The sequence below is a fragment of the Oncorhynchus keta genome, chromosome 21, assembly GCF_023373465.1.
Source record: "Oncorhynchus keta strain PuntledgeMale-10-30-2019 chromosome 21, Oket_V2, whole genome shotgun sequence".
Lineage (NCBI taxonomy): Eukaryota > Metazoa > Chordata > Actinopteri > Salmoniformes > Salmonidae > Oncorhynchus > Oncorhynchus keta.
Window position 1 is genome coordinate 26,914,533 of NC_068441.1, and position 21,527 is coordinate 26,936,059.

At 48.6% G+C, this 21,527-nt stretch overlaps 1 protein-coding gene across 4 annotated transcripts in view; it reads right to left on the bottom strand.

The window, feature by feature from the left end:
* The window catches only part of LOC118400343 (inositol 1,4,5-trisphosphate receptor type 1-like), a 218,401-nt gene that overhangs the window by 18,260 nt on the left and 178,614 nt on the right, over positions 1 to 21,527 (bottom strand). For all 4 annotated transcript variants that reach the window (XM_052473596.1, XM_052473595.1, XM_052473594.1 and 1 more), the window contains 6 exons: positions 20,339 to 20,514; positions 16,460 to 16,624; positions 11,591 to 11,780; positions 8,400 to 8,495; positions 6,764 to 6,897; positions 2,062 to 2,227 (listed from right to left, as the gene is read on the bottom strand). In XM_052473596.1, coding sequence (XP_052329556.1) covers positions 2,062 to 2,227; positions 6,764 to 6,897; positions 8,400 to 8,495; positions 11,591 to 11,780; positions 16,460 to 16,624; positions 20,339 to 20,514 — 927 coding nt within the window. The remainder of the gene's footprint in view (positions 1 to 2,061; positions 2,228 to 6,763; positions 6,898 to 8,399; positions 8,496 to 11,590; positions 11,781 to 16,459; positions 16,625 to 20,338; positions 20,515 to 21,527) is intronic.

The window sequence follows — 21,527 nt, forward strand, 5'->3', positions numbered from 1 at the left end:
ATGATGGAGCACCTTGCCATAAGGCAAAAGTGATAACTAAGTGGCTCGGGGAACAAAACATCAATATTTTGGGTCCATGGCCAGGAAACTCCCCAGACCTTAATCCCATTGACAACTTGTGGTCAACCCTCAAGAGGCGGGCGGACAAACAAAAACCCACAAATTCTGACAAACTTCAAGCATTGATTATGCAAGAATGGAATGCCATCAGTCAGGATCTGGCTCAGAAGTTAATTGACAGCATGCCAGGGTAGATTGCAGAGGTCTTGAAAAAGAAGGGTCAACACTGCTCTTCGACTCTTTGCATCAACTTCATGTAATTGTCAATAAAAGCCTTTGACAGTTGTAATTATACTTCAGTATTCCATTGTAACATTTGACAAAAATATCTAAAATACACTGAAGCAGCAAACTTTGTGGAAATTAAAACTTTTGGCCACAACTGTACACGGCTGTGACTATAATCGATGAGGATTCTCTTGGGAAATAATGTGGTCAGCATTAGATTGTATATAATTCTAGGTCAGGTGAACAAAATGACTTGAGTTCCTCCTGTATGTTGTTATGATTATGCAATGAGCTGTTAATCATGAAGCATACACCCCTGCCCGCCTTCTTACCAGAGAGATGTTTGTTTCTGTCGGCATGATGCATGAATCAACCCGGTGACTGTACCGACTCCGACAACATATCCAGAGTGAGCCATGTTTCAGTGAAACAGAGAATGAAACAGAGAATGTTACCCTTGCCCTAATTTCGTTCACCTTGTTGTCTAGAGACTGGACATTGACGAGTAATATGCTCGGAAGCGGTGGGTGGTGTGCACGCCTTCGAAGTCTGACCAGGAGGCCGCTGTCTACCTCTCCTACGGCGACGTTGTTTTGTGTTGGCCTCTGGGATTAGATCCAATATCCTGCGTGGTGGTCCGAAAAAAGGATCTGCTTCGGGAAAGTCGTATTCCTGGTCGTAATGTTGGTAAATTGACGTCACACTCATATCCAGTAGTTCTTCCTGGGTGTGTGTAATAACACTTAACATATTCTGGACTAACTATGTAAGAAATAATACATTAAAAAACTAACAGGAACTGATAAAAAAAACATTAAGTGTTGTATGTAGGCATTGTGTGTAGATTGATGAGGAAAAACAAATGTTATACATTTTAGAATAAGGCTGTAACATAACTAAATGAGGAAAACGTCTAGGGGTCTGAATACTTTCTGATTGCACTGGAAGAGGCACAAAGGCAATACTTTAACTGTAGGAGGGGCTGAGAGGAGACAAAGTCAGTGGCTTGAAGAACCATCTCTTTTTCTGTGATGGGAGACAATCCCTCTAATCTTGCTCCCATCTCCTCTTTGCCTCAGTTCCCACATGAAACCATGACGACGGGGCCGTGCCACCCCCCCCCATCAGGCTTTATGTAACGTGTGTGAATCATAGACCACCTCCACAGACATACAGCTTAACCCGACAACAGACCAGGGCCTTGTTCAAAAAGGTATAATGGTAGGAGTGCTAATCTAGGACCCCCCACCCCACCTCTTATTCAATATGATTTAAAAGGGAAAACTGATCCTACTATGTGAGTACAGGTCCTGGACTAATACTAATATATCTGCTGCCCATTGGGGCCCACAAACTGACTAGCTGAGAGAGAAGAAAGGAGTGCTGGGCAGGCAGGAAGCCTCCATGACTCAGTCTTCTAGAGAAAAGGGGAGGAAAGAAAGATACTGTACAGGGAGAAAAGAGGGAAGGACAGCAGTAAACTAACATTCATAGAAGAAGGTCAAGTTAAGGACTTGTGCTTACTCATGAGGGTGTGTGTGCACTACCTGCATACTCCTGTCATACTCAGGACTTGCGCTTACTCATGAGGTGACACCCATCCAGATGAAATACCATGTAACCATATCTTGTAAAATACAACAAACCTATATTGATATGCCAGTTTTCTACTAAGCAACTGAAAACAAATTATTCAGAATACATGGCTACCCCAGTTGTGACTAGTAGTTCTGTTCTTTTCAGGCTAGAGACAGGGCAGCTATGTCTTCTCACCACATATGAAGCAGGTGGTCTTCAGGACCTCTTCCTTCTTCTGTTTCTCACTCCTCAGGTCTGCAAAGGTGTCGATGATGACTCCGAAGATAAGGTTGAGGACGATGATGATGACCATGAAGAAGAAGAGCAAGTCGTAGATCACCCTGGCCGCAAACAGAGGCTCCTACAAAGAGAGAAAGGGGGATTGGAGGGAGAGGAGTGGTTATAACACATTATAAAGCATTATAAACTCCAGGTAACAACATATACAGTACTGTACCACACTATATCTATTATTGTTGGTACTTTGAGTAGAAATTGACAACATGTGGGGTGTACAGACTAAACCAGAGATGACCAACAGATTTTTGGTCCAACCTACCACTAACAGCTCAACCTATAAACTTATTGAACCCACCAAATAAATTAAATCAATGTAAAGCAGTATTAGTTTATTTAGGTGTGTAAGTAGTGGACTGGACACACTGTGACCCTTCAGGATGGAGTTGCCCACCTGTGGATTAAACACATATAACATTTAAAACAATAACATACAGCACATGTAACACAAAGAAATAACACACAGAACATATAACACACTGACAATAAGGTCAGAAAAAAGCCAAATGTTAGACAGTGAAAGTGGGGCCCAGTATCCTACTGGGCTGACATATGATGACGTGACCTGGGTCAGAGAGATAGCGTGGCCTGTTTATTTGGGTACACAACTGAAAATGTTTTGCAATGAAAGGTGGAAATGACTGTCTCTTATTGGACAGGTCCAGGTAGTCCCTCCCTGTTCCTTCCATTTGGTGACTATATTGAACACGGCCCTGGTTTTTACATAAAGGCAGAACAGGGGCCATTGGTTATGAGCAGGGGCTTAGCCTAATCGGCCCTGAATCATGTGTGTTGATTTGAAACATAAGAACACAGGTGCAAGCGGCCAGATGTCACACAGTTACGACAACAAGAAACAGTTACGCAAACAGGCTGAAATGTCGGGCACCGTATACAGGCTCTTCTCTCGTCAAGCACCTCTTTTTAACCCTTAACAAGCATTTTACAGCGTTGTGGGCAAAGATTAAAAAGCTTTGCACTGAAAATATTTAGCTCTCTGTCCTTGTACTCTTAGATTTAAGTGCTGCATTCGACACAGTTGACCATGATGTCCTTCTGGACAGACTGGAGAAGTGGGATGGTCTCTCCGGTCCACTTCTAAATTGGTTTAGGACCTATTTAACCAGTCAAGAGTGTCATAAACTGAACAGTACCGGACCCAAAATCAAACCTTTGAGAAAATACATATCACGTTGCATTCCACAAATGTTTGATTTTGGGTCCGGAACTGTTCAGTTTATATACAGTATGCTACCCCTTGGGAGGGTTATCAGAACGCACAGCATTGATTTTCACTGCTACGAAGACGATACACAACTTTACATTTTTGTGTCACCAGAGGATTTTAGCTCCACAGATAAATTATTAGACTGCATTAGTGATTTAAATACTTGGATGGCTCACAACTTCCTCCAGCTAAATCAAGACACGACCAAAGTATTTATTGTTGGAGCCAAAGCAGAGAGAATCTAGCCACACATTTTAATTCACAAGCAATACAGCAGGTAAAAAACCTAGGTGTTATTTTAGATTATGAACAAAATTTTGAATCACACAATGTGACCAAAACTGCTTTTTTTGACCACATTCGGAACATTGCCAAGGTGTGGCCGTTTCTCACTCAGGCTGATACAGAGAGATTCATCTATGCTTGTATTACAAGCAGGCTTGACTACTGTAATGCTCTCCTGTCTGGTCTACACAAGAAAGCCATTGGTCAACTGCAAAACATACAGAATGCTGCAGCACGGGTACTGACCAAGACCAGAGAGCACACATTATACCGGTTTAAAGGTCTCTGTACTGTAAAACATACAGAATGCTGCAGCACGGGTACTGACCAAGACCAGAGAGCACACATTATACCGGTTTAAAGGTCTCTGTACTGTAAAACATACAGAATGCTGCAGCACGGGTACTGACCAAGACCAGAGAGCACACATTATACCGGTTTAAAGGTCTCTGTACTGTAAAACATACAGAATGCTGCAGCACGGGTACTGACCAAGACCAGAGAGCACACATTATACCGGTTTAAAGGTCTCTGTACTGTAAAACATACAGAATGCTGCAGCACGGGTACTGACCAAGACCAGAGAGCACACATTATACCGGTTTAAAGGTCTCTGTACTGTAAAACATACAGAATGCTGCAGCACGGGTACTGACCAAGACCAGAGAGCACACATTATACCGGTTTAAAGGTCTCTGTACTGTAAAACATACAGAATGCTGCAGCACGGGTACTGACCAAGACCAGAGAGCACACATTACACCGGTTTCAAGGTCTCTGCATTGGCTGCCTGTGAGTTTTAGAATTCATTATAAGATTATTCTATTGGTTTTTAAATCAATCCACGATTGTGCACCCCAATACATGTCAGACATGCTTTTAAGTTATGTATCCAGTAGATCCCTTAGGTCCTCTGGCACTGACCTTTTAACTATCTAAGACCAAGAGGTATGGAGAGAGAGGCAGCCTTTAGTTATTATGCCCCCCTGCCAGAGAACCTGAGGGGGGCGAACACTGTGGACATATTTAAAAGAGATTCTTTTTAGTTTTGCTTTTCCTTTTTAGTTCTTTAGTTTGTGTCATTCTTTAGTTTTTTTATGTTATGTTTGTTGTGTAGTACATTTTTCTATTTTTATTTTCATAGTTTTTTATTTGTTTTTTCCATGTAAAGCACATTGAGTTGCATTCCATGCCTGAAATGTGCTGTATAAATAAAGATTGATATTTAAAAGTTTCTGGTTAAAGTTATTCTTTTTTTTAAGTAAAAAAAAGAAAATAACTGCCATTCATATCAAATGTAGGCTACAGGTCAAATTACCTTCTTAGGAGGTAACCAGTTTGTGTACCAGTTCAAGACATGAGTAGACATTACTCTATGAGGCTCTATGTCATCATCTGTGGTCTGACAGAGTTCGGAGGAAACCTACACTACATGACCAAAAGTATGTGGACACGTGCTCGTCGAACATCTCATTCCAAAATCATGGGCATTAATATGGAGTTGGTGCCGCCTTTGCTGCTATAACAGCCTCCACTCTTCTGGGAAAGATTTTCACTAAATGATGGAGCATTGGTGTGGAGACTTGCTTCCAGTCAGCCACAAGAGCTTTAGTGAGGTCAGGCAGTGATGTTTAACGATTAGGCCTGGCTCGCAGTCGGTATTCCAATTTATCTCAAAGGTGTTCGATGGAGTTGAGGTCAGTCAAGTTCTTCCACACTGATCTCGACAATCCATTTCTGTATGGTCCTCGCTTTGTGCATGGGGGCATTGTTATTCTGAAACAAGAAAATGGCCTTCCTCAAACTGTTGCCACAAAGTTGGAAGCACAGAATCGTCTAATTTCTTTTAATTATTTTATTTTTTGACCTTTATTTAACGAGGCAAGTCAGTTAAGAACTAATTCTTATTTTCAATGACGGCCTAGGAACAGTGGGTTAACTCTCTTGTTCAGGGGCAGAACATCAGATTTTTACTTTGTCAGCTCTGGGATTCGATCTTGGAACCTTTCCAAGTCCAACGCTCTAACCACTAGGCTACCTACCGCCTCGCTGGAACTAAGGGGCCTAGCCCGGACCATGAAAAACAGCCCCAGACTGTTTTTCGTCCTCCACCAAACTTTAGTTGGCACTTTGCATTCGAGCAGGTATCTTTCTCCTGGAATCCGCTAAACCCAGATTCGCCCGTCGGACTGCCAGATGGTGAAGCGTGATTCATCACTCCAGAGAACACGTTTCCACTGCTCCAGAGTCCAATTGTGACGAGCTTAATGCCACTCCAGCCAACGCTTGGCATTGGGTCATCTTAGTCTTGTGTGCGTCTGCTCAGCCATAGAAACCCGCATCCAATTAACAGTTATTGTGCTGATGTTGCTTCCAGAGGCAGTTTGGAACTCGGTAGTGAGTGTTGCAACCGAGGACAGACACGCTTCATCACTCGGCGCTCCCGTTCTGTGAGCCTGTGTGGCCTACCACTTAGCGGCTGAGCCGTTGTCACTCCTAGATCTTTACACTTCACAATAACAGCATTTACAGTTGACCGGGGAAGCTCTAGCAGGGCAAACATTTAATGAACTGACTTGTTGGAAAGGTGGCATCCTATGATGGTGCCACGTTGAAAGTCACTGAGCTCTTCAGTAAGGCCATTCTATTGCCAATGTTTGTCTATGAAGATTGCATGGCTGTGTGCACGATTTTATACACCTGTCAGCAACAGGTGTAGCGGACAAATCCACTAATTTGAAGGGGTGTCCACATACACTATTATATATATATATATAGTGTATTTCCAGACCGTACCAAGTTCCACACAGGGAGGAGGCCTAACAGCTGGAATGGTTCTGAGGAAAATATATATTGCTATAAACAAAATCTCAACTCTACAGATGATACTGAACTCTATATTAGAACTGGGTCTGGATCGGTATTCAGAAAATCTCAAAGTATGTGTTGGTCTCGGATCAGGTCCTTCTTCATGATTTAAAAGGCTGAACTGTTGCTAGATCAGCAGTCTTACATTGAGACACTTTGTGAATAGGGGCTCTGTTCTCTCCAGAGTGTGCTGGGTGGGGGTCTGGTCTGTGTGCTTACCTCTTTGGAGGGCTTTCTCAGGACGTCTCCCACCCCCCCTCCACTCCTCAGGCCGTGGCTCAGCACAGTGACAATACACATGAGCAGAGAGTCACATGTACGCTCCTTGCCATCCTCCATGTCATCCAACAAGTCTGAGGGAGAGGGACAGGTAGGAGGGTTAAGCACACACACATTTTAAATAATTCATTTGAATCCACAAATCACATAACACAAAGGATACAAACATTTAAAAGGTCTTGGTTACAATGACACTTAAGGAAACAAAATGCCACTTCTCCACACAGAGAGGCTGCTGATAAAGGCAGAAACAGAGCAGTACCTCACTGGTTGCTTTGCTTTAGTCTTAGATAGGCCTGCAAACTGAAGGCCACGTACAGTAAGTAAGTATGTACGTGGACAAGAATGCCAAATATCAGTGCCAACAACTTGCACATATATCCAAGGCTCTCCAAAACATGATACGAGGGGCTGGTATTTAAGAAACTTGTCAATAAAGCCTGCTTCCTATAACAATCAAATGAGAAACTCACTTCCAAAATGAAAACCTCCCCCACAACGATAATATCTGGCAGATTCGGTACACAGGAAAACACATCAACTTCCTTTTACGCAGGAGTGTTTACGGATGTGTGCTTTCCCACCTCACTGGCTATCAGGTGAATGAGGCGGTCATGTCTAGTATGTAAATGTGCAACAGTCCCTATTACATTTGACGCAGAGTGTAACATTCAAAACAGGTCATGGTTTGCTGGGCAGGTACCAGTCCTAGATTATATTTTGTTGGTAGAACCTGCAACCTAGCCTTAACAATAAAGGTGAGAATGTCCTTGCCAGTGGCAGCATTGTGACACATGGAATGATAGACAGAATGGTCAGCATGTTTCCCCTGCAGCCTCAGGCCAGTCCAGTGCTGCAGTAGATTTGCCTGGATACCCATCCACATCGCTCCGGCCAACTGACGTGTCTTCTTCATGATGAGTCTGGATTTGCACCCCTCCCCTATGATTTCTAGAATTAACAGATTCTGACCGTTCTGATTGGTCCCAGAAATCAATGGGTTGGGCCAGAGCCGGCCTACATGATGACGCTATCAACGTTGATTGGATCGTCTCTAACGAATCTAACCTATCGCTAATGAATTTGTTTTGTACAACGCCTTTCATTTTGAAGTCACACAAAGGACTTCTAGGATGGTAGTTTCAGACTGAATGTATGTAGCGAGAACAGCGGAATTAAATTCAAGGTGAGCATCGGGCAAGCCGTAGCTGTCTGATACCGAGGAGTGTTGTCCTCGATGCAGGATATTATGTTTCATCATGGGTTACAAGCCTCCATGACAACACAGGAGTCAGCCACAACTGCATCAGAGCCAATCATTGGTTTAGTTTGTCACACACACACACACACACACACACACACACACACACACACACACACACACACACACACACACACACACACACACACACACACACACACACACACACACACACACACACACACACACACACAATAATGATCACATGCTGTAATCTGATAAAAGGCCTTTGAGAAATGATTTTGGTTGACAGAAACCTTTGCAGTAGGCCATATATTATTATATAGTTTGCTGGAGTATTGTACTGTACTGTACCATCCACTTGAAGCTCTGTGGTGCAGTTGTTCTCTCCACTCTCAGACCGACACATCCCATCAGACACCAGCTTATTGGGCATACTGACCCCGTTCTCTACAAGGGACATCAGGTTAGTTAGCAACATGTGCTAATGACAACCGGAAGAACAACACCTCCACATAACAATATTGTATTGTGTTCCCTGTACTATATATTATAGCAGGCCGGGGTGTGAGGGATGTTGGTTATTGTGTTTCCTGTACTATATATTATAGCAGGCCGGGGTGTGAGGGATATTGGTTATTGTGTTCCCTGTACTATATATTATAGCAGGCCGGGGTGTGAGGGATGTTGGTTATTGTGTTCCCTGTACTATATATTATAGCAGGCCGGGGTGTGAGGGATGTTGGTTATTGTGTTCCCTGTACTATATATTATAGCAGGCCGGGGTGTGAGGGATGTTGGTTATTGTGTTCCCTGTACTATATATTATAGCAGGCCGGGGTGTGAGGGATGTTGGTTATTGTGTTCCCTGTACTATATATTATAGCAGGCCGGGGTGTGAGGGATGTTGGTTATTGTGTTCCCTGTACTATATATTATAGCAGGCCGGGGTGTGAGGGATGTTGGTTATTGTGTTCCCTGTACTATATATTATAGCAGGCCGGGGTGTGAGGGATGTTGGTTATTGTGTTCCCTGTACTATATATTATAGCAGGCCGGGGTGTGAGGGATGTTGGTTATTGTGTTCCCTGTACTATATATTATAGCAGGCCGGGGTGTGAGGGATGTTGGTTATTGTGTTCCCTGTACTATATATTATAGCAGGCCGGGGTGTGAGGGATGTTGGTTATTGTGTTCCCTGTACTATATATTATAGCAGGCCGGGGTGTGAGGGATGTTGGTTATTGTGTTCCCTGTACTATATATTATAGCAGGCCGGGGTGTGAGGGATGTTGGTTATTGTGTTCCCTGTACTATATATTATAGCAGGCCGGGGTGTGAGGGATGTTGGTTATTGTGTTCCCTGTACTATATATTATAGCAGGCCGGGGTGTGAGGGATGTTGGTTATTGTGTTCCCTGTACTATATATTATAGCAGGCCGGGGTGTGAGGGATGTTGGTTATTGTGTTCCCTGTACTATATATTATAGCAGGCCGGGGTGTGAGGGATGTTGGTTATTGTGTTCCCTGTACTATATATTATAGCAGGCCGGGGTGTGAGGGATGTTGGTTATTGTGTTCCCTGTACTATATATTATAGCAGGCCGGGGTGTGAGGGATGTTGGTTATTGTGTTCCCTGTACTATATATTATAGCAGGCCGGGGTGTGAGGGATGTTGGTTATTGTGTTCCCTGTACTATATATTATAGCAGGCCGGGAGTGAGGGATGTTGGTTATTGTGTTTCCTGTACTATATATTATAGCAGGCCGGGGTGTGAGGGATGTTGGTTATTGTGTTCCCTGTACTATATATTATAGCAGGCCGGGGTGTGAGGGATGTTGGTTATTGTGTTCCCTGTACTATATATTATAGCAGGCCGGGGTGTGAGGGATGTTGGTTATTGTGTTCCCTGTACTATATATTATAGCAGGCCGGGGTGTGAGGGATGTTGGTTATTGTGTTCCCTGTACTATATATTATAGCAGGCCGGGGTGTGAGGGATGTTGGTTATTGTGTTCCCTGTACTATATATTATAGCAGGCCGGGGTGTGAGGGATGTTGGTTATTGTGTTCCCTGTACTATATATTATAGCAGGCCGGGGTGTGAGGGATGTTGGTTATTGTGTTCCCTGTACTATATATTATAGCAGGCCGGGGTGTGAGGGATGTTGGTTATTGTGTTCCCTGTACTATATATTATAGCAGGCCGGGGTGTGAGGGATGTTGGTTATTGTGTTCCCTGTACTATATATTATAGCAGGCCGGGGTGTGAGGGATGTTGGTTATTGTGTTCCCTGTACTATATATTATAGCAGGCCGGGGTGTGAGGGATGTTGGTTATTGTGTTCCCTGTACTATATATTATAGCAGGCCGGGGTGTGAGGGATGTTGGTTATTGTGTTCCCTGTACTATATATTATAGCAGGCCGGGGTGTGAGGGATGTTGGTTATTGTGTTCCCTGTACTATATATTATAGCAGGCCGGGGTGTGAGGGATGTTGGTTATTGTGTTCCCTGTACTATATATTATAGCAGGCCGGGGTGTGAGGGATGTTGGTTATTGTGTTCCCTGTACTATATATTATAGCAGGCCGGGGAGTGAGGGATGTTGGTTATTGTGTTTCCTGTACTATATATTATAGCAGGCCGGGGTGTGAGGGATGTTGGTTATTGTGTTCCCTGTACTATATATTATAGCAGGCCGGGGTGTGAGGGATGTTGGTTATTGTGTTCCCTGTACTATATATTATAGCAGGCCGGGGTGTGAGGGATGTTGGTTATTGTGTTCCCTGTACTATATATTATAGCAGGCCGGGGTGTGAGGGATGTTGGTTATTGTGTTCCCTGTACTATATATTATAGCAGGCCGGGGTGTGAGGGATGTTGGTTATTGTGTTCCCTGTACTATATATTATAGCAGGCCGGGGTGTGAGGGATGTTGGTTATTGTGTTCCCTGTACTATATATTATAGCAGGCCGGGGTGTGAGGGATGTTGGTTATTGTGTTCCCTGTACTATATATTATAGCAGGACGGGGTGTGAGGGATGTTGGTTATTGTGTTCCCTGTACTATATATTATAGCAGGCCGGGGTGTGAGGGATGTTGGTTATTGTGTTCCCTGTACTATATATTATAGCAGGCCGGGGTGTGAGGGATGTTGGTTATTGTGTTCCCTGTACTATATATTATAGCAGGCCGGGGTGTGAGGGATGTTGGTTATTGTGTTCCCTGTACTATATATTATAGCAGGCCGGGGTGTGAGGGATGTTGGTTATTGTGTGACTGTGTAACTCAGTAAGCCGTGAAAAAATCATTTCCTCTTAACAGATCATTAACATTTAGCCTGGCCCAAGTGCTGTTTTATCAACTCTGTTGGAGTTGAGGAATTAGCAAGATGGCAAAAACAGATCTGGGACCAGCCTAATAAACATCCCTGGTCTCCATAGAATTAATGGGCATCCCAATTCTCATCAATTACGCCATATTGAGTTCCCTCACAGCAGTAAAGCAGGAAGTAATATTTCTATGGTCTCCTACTCACCCAGAGTGGTGTTGGGGATGCGGTCCACCTCCAGGATGAAGTCATCCTTGAAGAAGATGTACCCCACGATGGAGAACAGGTAGACCAGGATGAGGGCCAGCACTGCTGTCAGCACGATGGAGCGACCGTTACGGGTCACACTCTTTATCACGTTCAGTAGAGTCTCCTCCCTGTACACCAGGTCAAAGAGCTGCACGAGAAACAACACAGAGTTATAGCTAGACCTAATGTAGAAACAGAATGGAAGACAGAAAATTATTTCTTTGGATTGTCTTGTTTTTTCTTTTTGGAATGATTACTTTTTTCTGACCTTTGTAGAGGAATTTTTGTCTAGTTTGGAAATACAAGGTTTGTGTCTGTGTGTATCTGCCTGTGTCTGTGTGTATGTTTGTGTGTGTCTGCCTGTGTGTGTCTGCCTGTGTCTGTGTGTGTGTCTGTGTGTGTGTGTCTGCCTGTGTGTCTGTGTCTGTCTGCCTGTGTCTGTCTGTCTGACTGCCTGTCTGTCTGTGTGTGTCTGCCTGCGTCTGTCTGTCTGACTGCCTGTCTGTCTGCCTGCGTGCGTGCGTCTGCGTGCGTGCGTCTGCGTGCGTGCGTCTGCGTGCGTGCGTCTGCGTGCGTGCGTGCGTGCGTCTGCGTGCGTCCGTGCGTCTGCCTGCGTGCGTGCGTCTGCCTGCGTGCGTGCGTCTGCCTGCGTGCGTGCGTGCGTCTGCCTGCGTGCGTGCGTCTGCCTGCGTGCGTGCGTCTGCCTGCGTGCGTGCGTCTGCCTGCGTGCGTGCGTCTGCCTGCGTGCATGCGTCTGCCTGCGTGCGTGCGTCTGCGTGCGTGCGTGCGTCTGCCTGCGTGCGTGCGTGCGTGCGTCTGCCTGCGTGCGTGCGTGCGTGCGTCTGCCTGCGTGCGTGCGTCTGCCTGCGTGCGTGCGTGCGTCTGCCTGCGTGCGTGCGTGCGTCTGCCTGCGTGTGTGCGTCTGCCTGCCTGCGTGCGTGCGTCTGCCTGCGTGCGTGCGTGCGTCTGCCTGCGTGTGTGCGTCTGCCTGCGTGCGTGCGTTTGCCTGCGTGCGTGCGTCTGCCTGCGTGCGTGCGTCTGCGTGCGTGCGTCTGCCTGCGTGCGTGCGTCTGCCTGCGTGCGTGCGTGCGTCTGCCTGCGTGCGTGCGTGCGTCTGCCTGCGTGCGTCTGCCTGCGTGCGTGCGTCTGCCTGCGTGCGTGCGTCTGCCTGCGTGCGTGCGTCTGCGTGCGTGCGTCTGCGCGTGCGTCTGCCTGCGTGCGTCTGCCTGCGTGCGTGCGTCTGCGTGCGTCTGCCTGCGTGCGTGCGTCTGCGTGCGTCTGCCTGCGTGCGTGCGTCTGCCTGCGTGCGTGCGTCTGCGTGCGTGCGTGCGTCTGCGTGCGTCTGCCTGCGTGCGTGCGTCTGCCTGCGTGCGTGCATGCGTCTGCCTGCGTGCGTGCATGCGTCTGCCTGCGTGCGTGCGTCTGCCTGCGTGCGTGCGTCTGCCTGCGTGCGTGCGTCTGCCTGCGTGCGTGCGTCTGCCTGCGTGCGTCTGTCTGCGTGCGTGCGTCTGCCTGCGTGCGTCTGTCTGCGTGCCTCCGTCTGTCTGTCTTTCTGTCTGCGTGCCTCCGTCTGTCTGTCTTTCTGTCTGCGTGCCTCCGTCTGTCTGTCTTTCTGTCTGTGTGCCTCCGTCTGTCTGTCTTTCTGTCTGTGTGCCTCCGTCTGTCTGTCTGTCTGTCTGTCTGTCTGTCTGTCTGTCTGTCTGTGTGCCTCCTTCTGTCTGTCTGTCTGTCTGTGTGCCTCCGTCTGTCTGTCTGTCTGTCTGTCTGTCTGTCTGTCTGTCTGCCTCCTTCTGTCTGTCTGTCTGTCTGTGTGCCTCCGTCTGTCTGTCTGTCTGTCTGTCTGTCTGTCTGTCTGTCTGTGTGCCTCCGTCCGTCCGTCTGTCTGTCAGTGTGCCTCCGTCCGTCCGTCTGTCTGTCTGTCAGTGTGCCTCCGTCCGTCTGTCTGTCTGTCAGTGTGCCTCCGTCCGTCTGTCTGTCTGTCTGTCTGTCTGTCTGTCTGTCTGTCTGTCTGTCTGTCTGTCTGTCTGTCTGTCTGTCAGTGTGCTTCCGTCCGTCTGTCTGTCTGTCAGTGTGCCTCCGTCCGTCTGTCTGTCTGTCAGTGTGCCTCCGTCCGTCTGTCTGTCTGTCAGTGTGCCTCCGTCCGTCTGTCTGTCTGTCAGTGTGCCTCCGTCCGTCTGTCTGTCTGTCAGTGTGCCTCCGTCCGTCTGTCTGTCTGTCAGTGTGCCTCCGTCCGTCTGTCTGTCTGTCAGTGTGCCTCCGTCCGTCTGTCTGTCTGTCAGTGTGCCTCCGTCCGTCTGTCTGTCTGTCAGTGTGCCTCTGTCCGTCTGTCTGTCAGTGTGCCTCCGTCTGTCTGTCTGTCAGTGTGCCTCCGTCTGTCTGTCTGTCAGTGTGCCTCCGTCTGTCTGTCTGTCAGTGTGCCTCCGTCTGTCTGTCTGTCAGTGTGCCTCCGTCTGTCTGTGTGTGTGTGCCTCCGTCTGTCTGTGTGTGTGTGCCTCCGTCTGGCTGTGTGTGTGTGTGCCTCCGTCTGTCTGTCAGTGTGCCTCCGTCTGTCTGTCTGTCAGTGTGCCTCCGTCTGTCTGTGTGTGTGTGCCTCCGTCTGGCTGTGTGTGTGTGTGCCTCCGTCTGTCTGTGTGTGTGTGTGCCTCCGTCTGTCTGTGTGTGTGTGTGTGACTCCGTCTGTCTGTGTGTGTGTGCCTCCGTCTGTCAGTGTGTGTGTGTGTGTGACTCCGTCTGTCAGTGTGTGTGTGTGACTCCGTCTGTCAGTGTGTGTGTGTGTGTGACTCCGTCTGTCAGTGTGTGTGTGTGTGTGCCTCCGTCTGTCAGTGTGTGTGTGTGCCTCCGTCTGTCAGTGTGTGTGTGTGCCTCCGTCTGTCAGTGTGTGTGTGTGCCTCCGTCTGTCAGTGTGTGTGTGTGCCTCCGTCTGTCAGTGTGTGTGTGTGCCTCCGTCTGTCAGTGTGTGTGTGTGACTCCGTCTGTCAGTGTGTGTGTGTGACTCCGTCTGTCAGTGTGTGACTCCGTCTGTCAGTGTGTGTGTGACTCCGTCTGTCAGTGTGTGTGTGTGCCTCCGTCTGTCAGTGTGTGTGTGTGCCTCCGTCTGTCAGTGTGTGTGTGTGCCTCCGTCTGTCAGTGTGTGTGTGTGCCTCCGTCTGTCAGTGTGTGTGTGTGCCTCCGTCTGTCAGTGTGTGTGTGACTCCGTCTGTCAGTGTGTGTGTGACTCCGTCTGTCAGTGTGTGTGTGACTCCGTCTGTCAGTGTGTGTGTGTGACTCCGTCTGTCAGTGTGTGTGTGACTCCGTCTGTCAGTGTGTGTGTGTGCCTCCGTCTGTCAGTGTGTGTGTGACTCCGTCTGTCAGTGTGTGTGTGACTCCGTCTGTCAGTGTGTGTGTGACTCCGTCAGTGTGTGTGTGTGACTCCGTCTGTCAGTGTGTGTGTGTGTGACTCCGTCAGTGTGTGTGTGTGACTCCGTCTGTCAGTGTGTGTGTGACTCCGTCAGTGTGTGTGTGTGACTCCGTCTGTCAGTGTGTGTGTGTGACTCCGTCTGTCAGTGTGTGTGTGTGCCTCCGTCTGTCTGTCAGTGTGTGTGTGTGCCTCCGTCTGTCTGTCAGTGTGTGTGTGTGCCTCCGTCTGTCTGTCAGTGTGTGTGCCTCCGTCTGTCTGTGTGTGTGTGCCTCCGTCTGTCTGTGTGTGTGTGTGACTCCGTCTGTCTGTGTGTGTGTGTGACTCCGTCTGTCTGTGTGTGTGTGACTCCGTCTGTCTGTGTGTGTGTGTGACTCCGTCTGTCTGTGTGTGTGTGTGACTCCGTCTGTCTGTGTGTGTGTGTGACTCCGTCTGTCTGTGTGTGTGTGTGACTCCGTCTGTCTGTGTGTGTGTGTGACTCCGTCTGTCTGTGTGTGTGTGTGACTCCGTCTGTCTGTGTGTGTGTGACTCCGTCTGTCTGTGTGTGTGTGTGACTCCGTCTGTCTGTGTGTGTGTGTGACTCCGTCTGTCTGTGTGTGTGTGTGACGCCGTCTGTCTGTGTGCCGCCGTCTGTCTGTGTGTGTGTGTGACTCCGTCTGTCTGTGTGTGTGTGACTCCGTCTGTCTGTGTGTGTGTGTGACTCCGTCTGTCTGTGTGTGTGTGTGACTCCGTCTGTCTGTGTGTGTGTGTGACGCCGTCTGTCTGTGTGCCGCCGTCTGTCTGTGTGCCGCCGTCTGTCTGTGTGACGCCGTCTGTCTGTGTGCCGCCGTCTGTCTGTGTGCCGCCGTCTGTCTGTCTGCCGCCGTCTGTCTGTGTGACGCCGTCTGTCTGTGTGACGCCGTCTGTCTGTCTGCCGCCGTCTGTCTGTCTGCCGCCGTCTGTCTGTGTGACGCCGTCTGTCTGTGTGACGCCGTCTGTCTGTGTGACGCCGTCTGTCTGTGTGACGCCGTCTGTCTGTGTGACGCCGTCTGTCTGTGTGACGCCGTCTGTCTGTGTGACGCCGTCTGTCTGTGTGACGCCGTCTGTCTGTGTGACGCCGTCTGTCTGTGTGACGCCGTCTGTCTGTGTGCCGCCGTCTGTCTGTCTGCCGCCGTCTGTCTGTGTGACGCCGTCTGTCTGTGTGACGCCGTCTGTCTGTGTGCCGCCGTCTGTCTGTGTGTCGCCGTCTGTCTGTGTGCCACCGTCTGTCTGTGTCTGTCTTAAATATGCCCTGTTTGTGCTCGGAGCCACACCAAAGGGTTTTGAACCAGAGTTTGGCCATTGAGGTTTCTACCAACATTAGCTTATACTGCTAGACAGCTTCCTATTAAGTATGACTGTGTGTTCACCAGCAGCAATATATATTAACATACAGAATATATATGTAAATATACCAGTAGGCTGTAGAAGAAGACATGGACGAAGACCCCCAGGCTACAGATGATGAGGTACATGAGGTGGTAGAGGAACTCAACGTCCAGGATCATGGCCTTGTAGCCCCGTGTGAACGTCCCTTTGTTCCCCACAAAACTCATCAAGAAGATGATCTTATTACACACCTGCAGGGACAGAAGACATTCATATTTATTAGCATTGTTATTTGATCTAACCTTTATTTAACCAGGAAGTTCCATTGAGGTCAGAAGACCTCTTTCACAAGGGAGACCTGACCAATAATGGATTGTTAGGTAATGCTTAACTTAAAGTATCCAGCCATAATGCTGTATAACTTGTTAAAGACAGAAAAACGTCTTTCTATGCATAAAATGTGAATATTTTCACAGGACAGGCACTACATGACATTCCATGATGACCATCAGACACAATGTGATCCTACAGGACATGCACTACAAATGAAAATAAAATCAAATGTATTTGTCACATACACATGGTTAGCAGATGTTAATGCGAGTGTAGCGAAATGCTTGTGCTTCTAGTTCCGACAATGCAGTAATAACCAACAAGTAATCTAACTAACAATTCCAAAACTACTGTCTTATACACAGTGTAAGGGGATAAAGAATATGTACATAAGGATAAATGAATGAGTGATGGTACAGAGCAGCATAGGCAAGATACAGTAGATGGTATCGAGTACAGTATATACATATGAGATGAGTATGTAAACAAAGTGGCATAGTTAAAGTGGCTAGTGATACATGTATTACATAAGGATGCAGTCGATGATAGAGTACAGTATATACGTATGCATATGAGATGAATAATGTAGGGTAAGTAACATTATATAAGGTAGCATTGTTTAAAGTGGCTAGTGATATATTTACATAATTTCCCATCAATTCCCATTATTAAAGTGGCTGGAGTTGAGTCAGTGTCAGTGTGTTGGCAGCAGCCACTCAATGTTAGTGGTGGCTGTTTAACAGTCTGATGGCCTTGAGATAGAAGCTGTTTTTCAGTCTCTCGGTCCCAGCTTTGATGCACCTGTACTGACCTCGCCTTCTGGATGATAGCGGGGTGAACAGGCAGTGGCTTGGGTGGTTGTTGTCCTTGATGATCTTTATGGCCTTCCTGTAACATCGGGTGGTGTAGGTGTCCTGGAGGGCAGGTAGTTTGCCCCCGGTGATGTGTTGTGCAGACCTCACTACCCTCTGAGAGCCTTACGGTTGAGGGCGGAGCAGTTGCCGTACCAGGCGGTGATACAGCCCGCCAGGATGCTCTCGATTGTGCATCTGTAGAAGTTTGTGAGTGCTTTTGGTGACAAGCCGAATTTCTTCAGCCTCCTGAGGTTGAAGAGGCGCTGCTGCGCCTTCTTCACGATGCTGTCTGTGTGAGTGGACCAATTCAGTTTGTCTGTGATGTGTATGCCGAGGAACTTAAAACTTGCTACCCTCTCCAATACTGTTCCATTGATGTGGATAGGGGGGTGTTCCCTCTGCTGTTTCCTAAAGTCCACAATCATCTCCTTAGTTTTGTTGACATTGAGTGTGAGGTTATTTTCCTGACACCACACTCCGAGGGCCCTCACCTCCTCCCTGTAGGCCGTCTCGTCGTTGTTGGTAATCAAGCCTACCACTGTTGTGTCGTCCGCAAACTTGATGATTGAGTTGGAGGCGTGCGTGGCCACGCAGTCGTGGGTGAACAGGGAGTACAGGAGAGGGCTCAGAACGCACCCTTGTGGGGCCCCAGTGTTGAGGATCAGCGGGGAGGAGATGTTGTTGTCTACCCTCACCACCTGGGGGCAGCCCGTCAGGAAGTCTAGTACCCAGTTGCACAGGGCGGGGTCGAGACACTGGGTCTCGAGCTTGATGACGAGCTTGGAGGGTACTATGGTGTTGAATGCCGAGCTGTAGTCGATGAACAGCATTCTCACATAGGTATTCCTCTTGTCCAGATGGGTTAGGGCAGTGTGCAGTGTGGTTGAGATAGCATCGTCTGTGGACCTATTTGGGCGGTAAGCAAATTGGAGTGGGTCTAGGGTGTCAGGTAGGGTGGAGGTGATATGGTCCTTGACTAGTCTCTCAAAGCACTTCATGATGACGGAAGTGAGTGCTACGAGGCGGTAGTCGTTTAGCTCAGTTACCTTAGCTTTCTTGGGAACAGGAACAATGGTGGCCCTCTTGAAGCATGTGAGAACAGCAGACTGGTATAGGGATTGATTGAATATGTCCGTAAACACACCGGCCAGCTGGTCTGAGCATGCTCTGAGGGCGCGGCTGGGGATGCCGTCTGGGCCTGCAGCCCTGCGAGGGTTAACACGTTTAAATGTCTTACTCACCTCGGCTGCAATGAAGGAGACCGCATGTTTTCATTGCAGGCCGTGTCAGTGGCACTGTATTGTCCTCAAAGCGGGCAAAAAAGTTATTTAGTCTGCCTGGGAGCAAGACATCCTGGTCCGTGACTGGGCTGGATTTCTTCCTGTAGTCCGTGATTGACTGTAGACCCTGCCACATGCCTCTTGTGTCTGAGCCGTTGAATTGAGATTCTACTTTGTCTCTGTACTGACGCTTAGCTTGTTTGATAGCCTTGCGGAGGGAATAGCTGCACTGTTTGTATTCGGTCATGTTACCAGACACCTTGCCCTGATTAAAAGCAGTGGTTTGCGCTTTCAGTTTCACGCGAATGCTGCCATCAATCCACAGTTTCTGGTTAGGGAATGTTTTAATCGTTGCTATGGGAATGACATCTTCAATGCACGTTCTAATGAACTCGCACACCGAATCAGCGTATTCGTCAATATTGTTATCTGACGCAATACGAAACATATCCCAGTCCACGTGATGGAAGCAGTCTTGGAGTGTAGAGTCAGCTTGGTCTGACCAGCGTTGGACAGACCTCAGCGTGGGAGCCTCTTGTTTTAGTTTCTGTCTGTAGGCAGGGATCAACAAAATGGAGTCGTGGTCAGCTTTTCCGAAAGGGGGGCGGGGCAGGGCCTTATATGCGTCGCGGAAGTTAGAGTAACAATGATCCAAGGTTTTTGCTGATAAAATTTAGGGAGTCTTGTTTTCAGATTAGCCTTGTTAAAATCCCCAGCGACAATGAATGCAGCCTCCGGATAAATGGTTTCCAGTTAGCAAAGAGTTAAATAAAGTTCGTTCAGAGCCATCGATGTGTCTGCTTGGTGGGGGATATATACGGCTGTGATTATAATCGAAGATGATCCTACAGGACATGCACTACATGACATTCCATGATGACAATCAGACACAACGTGATCCTACAGGACAGGCATTTCATGGACTAGCAGTGGATTGTTCTTGGCAGTATACTAGGAGTTGTAGTAGTTCTGGGGTTCAGTAGATGGATGTGGGATCGCTATCTATCCCCCAGCCACAGGGAGGGAGGGGAGACCCGAAGGAGGAGAGGAATGCAGTAGGGGCCAGTTGAGGACATAGGGGGAACGGGCAGCGGGCCGTGTATAAGGGGCAGTTCCAGGGAATTTTGGGCAGCTGCAAGGGTGGTGTCAGCCTCCAGCGTCTAGTGACGCATTTCACAGCCGACTGACCACACACTCAGGCCATGCCAGGCCAGCCAGGGAGTCAGGCCAGGGAGTTACGCCATAGGCAGAACGGGCACTGGAGTGGGTATGGGCTGGGGCGTGAGGGAGGTCTACATGGGGACAGGGTGTGTGGGTAGTGGGTACGTACAGGGGTGGGCATGTGCAGATGAATGTGATGTGAGGAGGGCATGAGGAGAGAGGGGGGCTACTGAGAGCAAGCAAGGCCATCTGGATTGACATTGGAGAACATGGAAGTTAAGATTTAGTGTCGGACAACAATATAGTCAAACACACAAGTTTCTCAAAGAAGACGTACGTTAAAGGCTCCAAGCAAGAAGAGGGTGGGCTCCAGGCCCACAGAGAAGATGAGGCGGAGGATGGTGGCAATGATGAGGGTGCGAACCCCAAGGTGCTGGGGCATGGCCACCACGATAGCCAACGATGCCAACATACCCAACCAGAGCAGGGCAGACAGCTGGGGCTCCAGGGTACCTAGGGAGGATACACACAATGTTAGCCTACACACCCCACCATGTCAGCCTACACACCCCACCATGTCAGCCTACACACCCCACCATGTCAGCCTACACACCCCTCCATGTCAGCCTACACACCCCTCCATGTCAGCCTACACACCCCTCCATGTCAGCCTACACACCCCTCCATGTCAGCCTACACACCCCTCCATGTCAGCCTACACACCCCACCATGTCAGCCTACACACCCCTCCATGTCAGCCTACACACCCCTCCATGTCAGCCTACACACCCCTCCATGTCAGCCTACACACCCCTCCATGTCAGCCTACACACCCTCCATGCCAGCCTACACACCCCTCCTACACACCCCACCATGTCAGCCTACACACCCCTCCATGTCAGCCTACACACCCCTCCATGTCAGCCTACACACCCCTCCATGTCAGCCTGCACAGCCTACACACCCCACCATGTCAGCCTGCACAGCCTACACACCCCACCATGTGAGCCTACACACCCCTCCATGTCAGCCTGCACAGCCTACACATTCCACCATGTCAGCCTGCACAGCCTACACACCCCTCCATTTCAGCCTGTACAGCATACACACCCCTCCATGTCAGCCTACACACCCCACCATGTCAGCTTACACACCCCTCGATGTCAGCCTACACACCCCTCGATGTCAGCCTACACACCCCTCCATGTCAGCCTACACACCCCTCCATGTCAGCCTACACACCCCTCCATGTCAGCCTACACACCCCTCCATGTCAGCCTACACACCCCTCCATGTCAGCCTACACACCCCACCATGTCAGCTTACACACCCCACCATGTCAGCTTACACAACCCTACATGTCAGCCTACACACCCCACCATGTCAGCTTACACACCCCTCCATGTCAGCCTACACACCCCTCCATGTCAGCCTGCACAGCCTACACACCCCACCATGTCATCCTACACACCCCTCCATGTCAGCCTGCACAGCCTACACACCCCACCATGTCAGCCTACACACCC